The sequence below is a fragment of the Ruditapes philippinarum genome, unplaced genomic scaffold, assembly GCF_026571515.1.
Source record: "Ruditapes philippinarum isolate M1 unplaced genomic scaffold, ASM2657151v2 ctg2377_1_1_1_1, whole genome shotgun sequence".
NCBI classification, from domain to species: Eukaryota; Metazoa; Mollusca; class Bivalvia; order Venerida; family Veneridae; genus Ruditapes; species Ruditapes philippinarum.
This window is the reverse complement of record NW_026860257.1, coordinates 245,566-257,166: the sequence shown is the minus strand read 5'-3', so window position 1 is coordinate 257,166 and position 11,601 is coordinate 245,566. Positions and strand designations below refer to the sequence as shown.

Here is an 11,601-nt window from a genome sequence, read left to right as displayed (position 1 = left end):
TTCATTTCACGGAGAGTTGACTGACTGTGATTATATTTAAGTAAGATCAGGACACAGATTAAGTTTGATTTTCTTATCAATCAGCTAATTGCAACCTTGGTTTAATTGACATGTTTTTAATGAAAATGAAATAAAGTCATAATGCGCAATTATATTCTATTACTTATGCTATCTTTGGACCTAGAAAAAAAGGAATGTACATTGTATATTTGTCTTTTACATTTACAGACACATTATGTGACAAAGAAACAAAGTTTTTCCTTCTTTAGACAGAATAAGCATGAGCTATATAATGTTTAAATGATGGTTTTAGAGCATGTTAGTGTGAATGAATAAGTACAGCATATTGATTAAATGATTAATCATAAAAGTAACAAAAATGTAAAGAAAGTACATGTAGTATTTTGACTTCCATGCAAAAAACTAAATCAGGAAGTCAAAATACTAAATCAACTTTTTTGAAACGTTTACAGGACACTAAAATTTTTGAGAAATAAAAATAAAAGCAATTGTAAGGCAAAATTGGTCTTCAGTGGAAAAGTCGTAATTTGAAACATTTACAAAATAAATTTTCAATTTTACTTTAATGTATATTTCTGTGTCCATGATATTTTTTGTAAATGCCTTCAGACGTATCATAATCATTGTATCGCAATATGTATCGCAATTTATCGCGATACGGATTTCACGGTATCGTTACAACCCTACTTTTTGAAACAACTCGCATGAAGATGGTTTAAAGCTTTAAAAATAATGAAAGCTTTGTTGAATGTTTTATTTGTTTAAAGGAACATAAATATTTATTTTGTAATAACATATATTTATTCATCTATTTTTGATACAACCATAAATATTTTTGTATTAAATGTGATATGCAAAATACGTAACATGTAAAGATTGATATCCAACGAAGAAATATGAAATATGACGAAAATGTCATTTCGTTGACTAACCTTACTATCTTAGTCTGCATTTAAAACATACATTACATCCAGTCGTGTGCATTTCACCAACTTATTAAGTTGGTGAATGAAAACAAACATGCCGCAATGCAAACTTAAGATTCCTTACTTTCAGGAACTGTTTATTTACATTTTTGTCGAAAATGAAGACGTCAAACCCCCGTCGATAATATGGATTGTTCCAGACACCATTGAAGACATGTCACTTAGAAAATACAAAATCGGTGCGGCTATTTCCTCTTCCTCTGGGATGCGAGGCATTGGCGTTCGTTCTAAAAATAACTTTTCGATCGGATGACCTTGCGCAATAAAATTTTTTGATGCCTCTGTCATGACCAAAGTCGGATTCACGGAGTTCACGCGAATGTTGTGCGGTCCTAGTTCCAATGCAAATTGTTTCGTCACCATGTCCATACCAGCTTTTGACACTGTATATGCCAGATAGCCTGGAGCTGCTTGCAATGCAAATATGCTTGATACGTTAACGATGGACCCAGGCCTTCCATCTGCTATCATTTTCTTTGCAACGATTTGAGTTGCATTTATACTCCCAAACAGATTCACCGCAAAGATTTTCTGAAGATATTTATTGGAAACCTCAAGAGAGGAAAGCGTTGCTTCATCCGAAAAAGCGGCATTGTTAACAAGCCCATCCAGTGTCTCAATCTTTTCAATCTTCTCTTTCAGTTCATCCCAGTTACCAACATCCGCCTGAATGATTTCAACGTTTGGACATTCAGCCGCTAATGAATCCAATGGTCCTTTTGAACGACTTAAAGCATACACTTTACATCCTTGTTCACATAGTGCTTTTGTTACTGCCCGGCCTATACCACGACCAGCACCGGTCACAAGGAATTTTTTCCCGGATAAATTGAGAGACATTTTATTCTTTTTTAGAGCTAGGATACAAACTAATTCGTAAATTGTGTTTCTCCTACAAGCTATTAATCCACCAGTGCTGTGTTACGAGCAATGTGGGGAAAATTCTCTGAGACAATTCTCTGCAGCCGAAATCGATTTTGATTCAGGGAGGGTTTCTTCTTGGAAGACGTTCCGTCAAGATTTGTTCCAATATTTTTTCTCCCGAGCCTGACATCACATTGATGCGCCACGAGTATATTTATAGCTTACAGTCTCGCTGTAAGATTGACAGCAACTGCCTCTATATATACAGGGTGCCGTGTGACTTTTAGACCAAAATGAGATTTAAAATATATTGCACTATAGATGTGCTATTTCATTTCTTTCAATTTGATGAACTATAAAATATATTTGTCCGTTTACTTACCACGATACTCGTAACGCCCATATAATGCACAGATTGGCCGTTGTTACAGCAAAATTTCTGTTATTTTTACATTTCTTCAGTCTACGATTCTCTTAATTGTAATTAAAGCAGGTCCGACGATTTTGCGGGTACCCGGAAAATGTTTCGTTCTAGCATGCTCCTACAAGCGTTTTCCGGTGTATTTGGCACAGTTCAGAGTCTGCACAACTATACTGCATGCTATTTAGCTATTTGTCAATAATGTTTTTAAAAGATCGGTGCATCAAAGGACGTTGTTTATTTACAATCTAAGTCTGTGTTAAAGAATGAAAGGTTGTAACTACAGATCGCATTACCGAAGGGCAGTTGTACATAAAATATTAATATTTGACAAAAAGAAACATGTAGATTGTGTTTTTAATATAAATCACACAATGAATAATTTAAGCTAATCAATGATCGCTGCGATAAAAAAATATAAACAACAAACAAAAAAACATTACAAAACAACAACAAAAAAAACATATCGCCGTCGTTTTCTTGTGGTAATGAACGCGGACACGCAACTTGAGAAAAACTGCCCCTGTATTATTTGGGGTCCCGTTCCCCGAGTTCCTTTTAAAAATTATATTGATCAAAAGTATTTGAAGTATTGTCGATCGCAGGTAGTTCTACTTAACGCTGAGAATGTCCTTTCACCAGCATCACTAATAATATATCTTTAATATACTGAAGTTAATAAATGGAAATTAAGATAACTTCACACTTTTACCGGCCGGCCTTGTAAAGCTGTGCTTCAAACAAAACAGAGTGTTTTATCGCAGCTGCTACTTCCATCATAAATAAAGTAACAAAGGGCTTCCTCCACTTGTAATAAATGCTAGAAATTTCGGTACCAGATCCATAATTTTAAGACCAATTTTGATGCTTTCAAATGTCTATATATGGCACTAGGTTCAAGTCTTTTGAATATATAATTTGAAGTCTTCAGGTATGACTAACTAATTTCACGGTAATGACGAATTTATATGTGATTGGTGGTGCATTTGTCAAAGATGATATGAGCCGCGTCATGACAAAACCAACATAGTGCGTTTGCTATCAGTTTCTCTACTTGTAATTGGGTTTGTAAGCGAACAGCATTGGTCCTGATCAGACTGGATCCATGCTGGTCGCAAACGCATTATGTTGGTTTTGTCATTGCGCGGCCCAATTATAGATTATGGTTTTCGTACATACACGCACAGGCACGCACGCACACTTGCACACACAAATGACGATTTTGTCAAAAATATGACATATCTGTAATAGGCTCGATGAAACAGATCATTTTACTCATTTCTGCAAAAAAAGGTCTTGAAAGCCAATTAAGATAAAAATATGTGTTCCTGAAACAGTCGTAACTTTTTAATTTTGTTTGTCTTCCGACTTAGAGCTGTTAAATGCCATACATTATAAATTTAACATAAAAAATAAAGATGAAACACTTTCACGAATTAAGTTTTCTAAATGGCCGACTCTAGACTAGGCTTTATATCTTTACCTCTGTTTATCTTTACCTAATTAATATATATATAGTTAGATAAATCTATTCATGTCTAAATTCGTATTTTTGAAGAAAATGAGTAGAAAGAAAGAAAGAGAAAAAATATTTGCTAAAGTTTATTTATAATTTACCACTGGCTAAGGGGAGAACTAAAGTTCAGGACCAATTCAAACAAAAGCTGCCGGTCCAAACCGAATCAAAGTGTGACGCCAACGCCTGGTTAATAATAATAATAGTTCTCAATATTCTTCGAATAGTCGAGCTAAAAACGTACTTCTTTGTGTTATGTCAATTCTTCTCACGGATAGTTTTTCTGTACAATTCTTCAATCAATTATTTATAAGAATTTTGTTATTCCAGACAAGATCACACCCTATTTTTCTCTAGAAAATTCCCGGCTTAATTATTGTTTTTATTAGACTTGGCTGACATTCTCTCCGGCGTATTTTCATCAAGAACATTTCCCCGCTTGTATTTTGATATGTAGAACTGTACGCGGGAACAAAATTTCAGTAAAAATCAAATGAGCTATATCCTTATCAAAATGATACTGAAATTTCAGTATCATGCCACATCATACATTTAAATCACGACCTTCTCAAAAAAGGATAAACATGTATATATCTTTTGAAGATTTACTAGTTTGCATTTACATTTTATTGCGCTAAAATGATGACAGTTCTCGTGTAGATCTCATCCCGCATCCATTTGAGCCGCGTCATGACAAAACCGACATAATGGGTTTGCGACCAGCATGACTCCAGATCAGCCTGTGCATCCGCGCAGTCTGATCAGGATCCATGTTGTTTGCTATCAGTTTCTCTAGTTGTTATAGGGTTTGTAAGCGAACAGCATGGATCCTGGTCTGGATCCATACTGGTCGCAAACCCATTATGTTGGTTTTGTCGTGACGCGGCTCATTCAACCTTGTGTAATGATCAGTCTCCGAGTTTAGCCATTTTGTCTGGACATGCAACCAGCTCAACAAGTATCCTTGAAAGACAAACGTTAATGTTATAAAGTATGAAAAAGAAAAAAATGAACAAAAAAATCATGAAAGGGAAAGCAGCATAGATCTAAAATAGTAAAGATTACAAAATTAAATGGATTACAAAAGTTTCAAGATTACAAAAGTTTCAAGATTACAAAAGTTTCAAGATTACAAAAGTAAAATATTACAAAAGTAAAATATTACAAAAGTAAAATTGTTACAAACGTGAAAAGATTACAAAGGTAAAAAGATGTTACAACCCTCAAAATATTATTAAAAGTCAATTTCCAAATTTTAGTATTCTTCTCTAGAATAATATGAAACTATTACACTATTTTCATTATACCTCTATAGTATTAGTTATACTATATAGTGTCATATTATTATTATTGTAGTTATGAATATTAACTTAATCATAATTTTGGGTTTGGTAACAGGGACTAGAGGCAGTGGGGAGGGGGCAGCGGTAGAAGATGATATAAGATCAAAGCGTCTTAATATACCTGTGGATGACAAAAGTAGAAATATTACAAAAGTATGATGATGATAATGATAGAGACGGTGATACGAATGAATGAATGAATAAATAAATGATTGAATGAATGAATGAAAAAAGTACTATATACGAACGGAAAAACAAAACTAAATGGTATTAGGGTCAGTGTAAATATATTGGATGAACACTATTAATGAGTTTGACGATCTAATGATGGACAAACAATCTGAGGGATATTTTCAACACTCATATATACCTTTTTCCTGGCAATCTCGTTGTTTCTTTCAACACTGTAAACAAGCTGGTGTAATATTTATCAAAATTCGCTTCATCATTGAATATATACATTGAGTTGAGTTGACAGATCATTGCAGGGTCTTTTGAACTAGCACAAAATGAACGCATATCGGTATGTGTAGTCACAAAACAAAACTGAAAACAAAAACAAAAACAAAAAACTATTGTTAAAAGTGGTTTCACCGGAAACGTAATGACCGATATGAATGTCAAAGTTTTCCGCTTAAAAATGTACATCATGATCACCCTTAGTCTGCTAAATTTTCTTAAATGGACTTGGCCTGCTTCAATGGAACATCTCTACTATTATTCTTAAATTCTTATCCGAAATTTGACAGAAAGGGCCGAGCAGTTACGATTGGTTCTGCTTCTATTTTGGGAATTTCCCATTATTAATTTGGGGATATCAGGATGTCAACAAGAGCTTTCGGCAGGACAGTATGAGCCTGGATAATGTAGAATTTTCTAAGTTCAAAACGGGCCATAAATCTGTCACAGTCTTAGTGTGTGTGTCATGTGTGTGTTATACACAAAATATATTTAATTATAATTCCAATTCATTAGATTCTTTTTAGTTTTGAATGACATCATAATCTCAAATAAGAATGTGAAGTTCCATATCCATTGCCTCCAGTAGTTTTGGAGATACCAAATTGCATGCAAAAAGTCTGACGCCGACGTTGACGCCTGGGTGACGTGAGTACAATAGCTAAAAAATCAAATTAGTCCGCCGACATAACTTAAATCAACCATGTATAGGTGGAACATATTGTCGTAAATTCGAAAGAAATATAGTGTATATCTTTATTTACAGAAAAGCAAAATAACCACTACTATCCAAAAACACTCACCTCAAGTGGAAATTGGGCAGTTTCAGCGATACACTTCGCTACTCGCTCTTCAAAATCATCACTTAAATCACCTCGCTTCATATTAGTATAAACAAGAAAAGCATTGATGCAAAGCATCAAAGGGCGTCCAAGCAAGAAATGCAGCAAGTGAAGATGAACTAGTACACATATGATGACAAGATATTCTTATAAACTACCAGAAATGTATATCACTTATGAATGAGCGAACGAAAGACATTGTTCATAATGAACTTTGATTGGCATGCTAGAGATTAGAATATTACTTGTTATTTCTTTATGATCGTGGTTATTAATAACAACGGATATGTGTATTTTGCGTTTATTTATACTCGCCACCGGTTGCCCATATGGGCGAGCCCTCCGGAAGAGTATTAGTCATTTTATTTTTCGGAGGATAGTGCAATTACAGATACAGAAAGATGCCCCAATTCCAGAAGCTTCTCCTGGTTCTTTAGCGTGCCAAGTGTTTAAGCACCCATACACGGGACCTCGATTTAAAGTCTCATCCGAAAGACTGATTAGTAATTTAAGTTGGCCAGCCCGGGAATCGAACCCACAATGTCGAGATTACAAGTCTCGCGCTCTAACCGATTGAGCTATGCGGGCTGGCTACGCAACGGATATACATGTATGCAATCATTTATAATCCATATGTGTAACGCATGATCAACACGTACCACACATTTGTCCCTTATTATGTACATGTTATCGCTATTAGCGAAGACCCCCTTAAGGTATCTGTTCACACTTTAAGTTAGTAAAAATATGACACTGGTTATATTACCATGTTGATCATGTTGAGCATAATTGTTTATTATACAATAATTGTAATATCTATTAATTTTAATTAAAAAAAATACAAATTTTATGAATATTGTTTTCTTTTATTCTTTTTTGTGTTTTATGTGCTATTTTAATACTGAGTTTTTACTACTCTTTTTTATTAAAATTGTAAAATAAATTTTAAGAATTCAATTGTCATATTGACCGACGATTATAAGTCAAAGCTTAACTGGAAAAAGTCAGTAAATTATGGTTTATCTTTCAATATATAATATTGTTTATTCTTAAACCATGTACATTGTATTTTTCTTTATCATTTTTTTAAATTATCGATCAATTGAATAATTCATAAAATCTAATTTGTAACTTTGAATAATTCCTCGGCATCTTTACTAAACACGGATAACAAATTGAATAATTAAATAAAATGTTTCAAAGTTGATAATGTCATTTTAATACCATAAAAAATGTACCTTTTTCTCAATTATTGTACATATCACGGATTTATATTACATATAAATCCGTGTACATATTTATTGTTTTTATCTCATATAGATAAAATGAAACATGCTATTGTTTTTTTTTCTAATTGTAACGATATCAAACATCTACTCCAAAACCGGGAGAGACCGGACAATAAACGTGTGGTACTATTCGCCGGTCACTAGTAAATCCTGGTCAAAATAGACCGGGAGAGACCGGCATTTACCGATAGGAGTGATAAAAAGATATATCTATAAATAGGTTTTTGGAATATTTAGGTCATCAACTGATCATTCTAGGATACATGTACAACAATAACATACCATGACATGATAACCGACTGTGTACTACAAAATGATAAATAAAAAACCCCGAAGAGCGCGATTTATTGACGGAAAAGGTTATTTCATTTGTAAAATGTTTGCATTGCGAAAATTCATTGTAACATATCGCGACATTTCATTCTTATTTAATAATCAAGCACCCTCATACCGATCGGAATTTTCGGCTTTTATTATGACCGACTAAAAGGCTCGAGAAGTTGCTGTCGCCCTTTCACAAAATCTGATCTCATTCCATAAGAGCGCCGCGCTTCGGCGCGGACGCCAATCAAACAAAGAGGCATTCTGGTGTAGTTTTTTCTCTCCTCTTTCTTGCACAAAATAACTATCAATCTCAATTGAACGGTTAATATGACAGTATAGTAATCTTGGGTCAAAAGTGTTATGACCGTGACAATCATAGATCGTAGGATATTATATCAGGGCAAAAGATAATCAGTTACGTATAACAATGAACGTTTAGGCCTATTGGCCAGTGTTGATCTTTATTTAAATTTATTGTTGGTTTTAAGACGAGTTTATACGAAGTGATTCTTTTTTTAATTTTCTAATTATGTTCCATTTAAGGTACTCTATCTAGCATTAAAACTAATAAATATATGGACAACTTAGCTTCGTCCCTCTTCGAATATTTTTACTACAATAACTAATTACCTTACGACAGGACAAAAGATTATCAATTACGTATATACGTAATTGAACTTTATAAATTACTTTCATTTATATTGCACGAGTTTCTGCTTTTAATTACAAACTAATCAATTAGGCCCTTTTCGTATCTAATGTGTATTTCATTTCTAAAGTGGCGAATGGAATCACATCGTTGCTTACCCTTGAAGCTGCAGAATTTTACAAGCTTTAGATTCGTGTTTGTACCCTGAGCATTAAATCATTAATACATAAGAAAATTCTGGGAATATTGTGTGCATATATTGATTTTGATTTATTCCCAGAGTTTGAAGATAAATAGTAAGCTAGAAATATATCTACATGACACTTATGCCCGTCACAGTGAAATACATATATGTACATACTTTTGTATGTTTTACAACGGTCAAGTGTTAAAACATTATATAATAATAAAAGTAGTATAAACTTTCACAAACCTAATATGACTGATAAAACTCGTGTTCTTGTTTAACAAGTCTGTCATGCGTCACTGCATGTGAACTGAACGTACCTTATTACATATGTACCTTAAAAATCAAAAGGGGTTATCTTTCTCAACTTGAAAAACTAAAGGTTGTAGATCAAATCAATTTCTATTTATTGGTCAGACGATCTTCCAGTTAACAAGGTCATGGTGTCCTTGATCTTGGATGTCAATATCAATAGGTGTCATCTTCTGGTCATGACCAACCTCGTCTTCAAGTCTAAGGACTGTAGGCCAAAACATTTTCTAGTTATTGGTCGAGTAAAGACCACATTGAGTGTGACTATTGACCGTCTGACTTACAAGGCCATGGTGTCCTTTACCTTTGACATCAAAATCTACCAACCTCCACACTAAATGCCAAAGCGTTCTCTTGATTGGGAATAGCCTCAGGGACCTGCTAGACATCCGACCTAGTGGCCTAAAAATCAATATAATGTATAGGCTATCTACTACATAATGCCTCACTAACTAATGTCTGGACTGTATCGTTTTGTCAATGTCATGTTTACTTCGACAGTACATCTGTTTTCATTTTATTATATTTGAGTTCTGACATTAATTAGCGATCGGCCCTCCCCAAGTACGTCCAGTAGTTATGATGACAAATTTTCACACCAAATCTAAGGACTTTTGGCCACGCTTAAAAATTTACTGACGTAAAAAACACCGTAAGTGAGACACGATTGAAGTGGTCAGGTCAAGTCAATGTCTTGAACATGGTGACCTTTGACCTTTTGACCTTGAAATCAATAAAGGTCATTACTAGAAATGGCCGACTTCCACACTAAATATGTAGACCGGATTTTTTAGAATAGAAGCAATTAATTAGTGTTTATTTTGCTCTTTTTTATTAGTAAATACAAAGTAATAAAAAGATTGTAATAAGGACATTTTAAGATAAAGAGTTATTGAGTCTGTTTATCTCAATTTAAATTTTACTTCAAGTCGTTGGTGCTTCTTTTCATGATGAATACTATATTAACATTTAAAGGAATATTGCAGCAAATTATTTATAGATTTGATAACTTACTTTTTCACACAAAAAATAATTACATGGAATTTACATGCAGCTTTCCTTTATGAGAAAAATTGATGACTTTTTTTTATCAAAATCAAAAGTACTGCCTAGTAATGCAGTAGCAGTACCAATTTTTAAGACAGTAATGCAGTACCAGTAGTGGCAAAATTTTGTAAGAGTAATTCAGTATCAGTACCAGTACTTGCAAAATAGCTGCAGTACATACTGCAGTACCAGTACCAGTAATGCAGCTCTGGAACGACCAATCACAACTGCTCCCATTTTTATGTAGGAATGTAAAATTAAAACAGTAATCTTCTAAGTCATAATTAGTAGCTGCCAATCATGTATATATGTCTTTTTATCACCGAAAAAATCCAGAACAGCAGATACTATAAAAGCTCACATGAAACCAGATTAATCACGGTTCACCATAATCAGCGAGTGATTCCGAATGTTGGTTCTACAGTATCAAATCGGATCACCTCGACTACTATTCATAATAATCTCCGACTTAACGCGGATTGAAATTAGTTCTACCGCGTGATGTGACATCCAAAGGAAAATAACGTCTATTTCTGTTAATTATGATTGAAAATATGTCTGACAATCACATTCAATAAAAAATATGTCCACTGATGTATAATCATATCAACAAGTATATTTTTGTACTTCAAATTTCTACAACCATTAATAAGTATTTGAAAAATGCGCGTTTTACTTTTTTATGGGGCGTCCGTGGCCGAGTGGTTAAGGTCGTTGACTTCAAACCACTTGCCCCTCGATCACCGCTGTGGGTTCGAATCCCTGTCCGAATCCCGACAGGGACTTTGGATTCTTTCATGTAAGGAAGCTTTCCAGCTAGCTTACGGAACGTCGGTGGTTCTTCTCAGGTGCCCGTTCGTGCCTGAAATAATGCACGGAAGGGCACCTGAGGTCTTCCTCCACCAGTAAAGCTGGAACGTCGCGATATGACCTATACTGTGTCGATGTGACGTAAAACCCAAAACAAAACAAAAAACTTTTTTATCTAATTTTATATAAAGTGACAAATGATCATTGAAGTGTAAATTTTTGGTGGGTCTAAGTCAAAATAACTAAGTATTTTTCAAAAATGATTCTCAAGTCATGGATCGGAGCTTTTATATAGTACATTTATTATATATTATATCTATATAAAAGTCTTCTTGTATTCATAGTTTGGAGACCTTTCTGTTGAAAATGTGTCAGGGTTAAATCGTTTACATATACATGCACAGTGCGTTAACTGGAGTGCGGGTATTAGTTATCCAGAGTGCGTCCAGAGCATGCCCATTGATTGGCTCATTTTTGCTGGGGTTTACATATTTTGACGGCAGAGAAAGGGAAAGCGACAGAAATGTCATA

At 34.1% G+C, this 11,601-nt stretch overlaps 2 protein-coding genes across 2 annotated transcripts; both read right to left on the bottom strand.

Moving 5' to 3' along the window:
* Window positions 1-873: 873 nt before the first annotated feature.
* On the bottom strand, window positions 874-1,908 carry LOC132759431 (carbonyl reductase [NADPH] 2-like). The gene has a single exon (XM_060751197.1). It carries the CDS (start codon window positions 1,845-1,847, stop codon window positions 1,089-1,091), a length of 759 nt encoding a protein of 252 aa, XP_060607180.1. The 5' UTR covers window positions 1,848-1,908; the 3' UTR covers window positions 874-1,088.
* Window positions 1,909-4,659: 2,751 nt separating this feature from the next.
* Window positions 4,660-6,499, bottom strand: LOC132759429 (uncharacterized). The gene is made up of 3 exons (XM_060751196.1): window positions 6,414-6,499; window positions 5,522-5,697; window positions 4,660-4,771 (listed from the first exon to the last, which is right to left on the bottom strand). Exons 1-3 carry the CDS (start codon window positions 6,492-6,494, stop codon window positions 4,717-4,719), a joined length of 312 nt encoding a protein of 103 aa, XP_060607179.1. The 5' UTR covers window positions 6,495-6,499; the 3' UTR covers window positions 4,660-4,716.
* Between the last annotated feature and the right edge of the window lie 5,102 nt (window positions 6,500-11,601).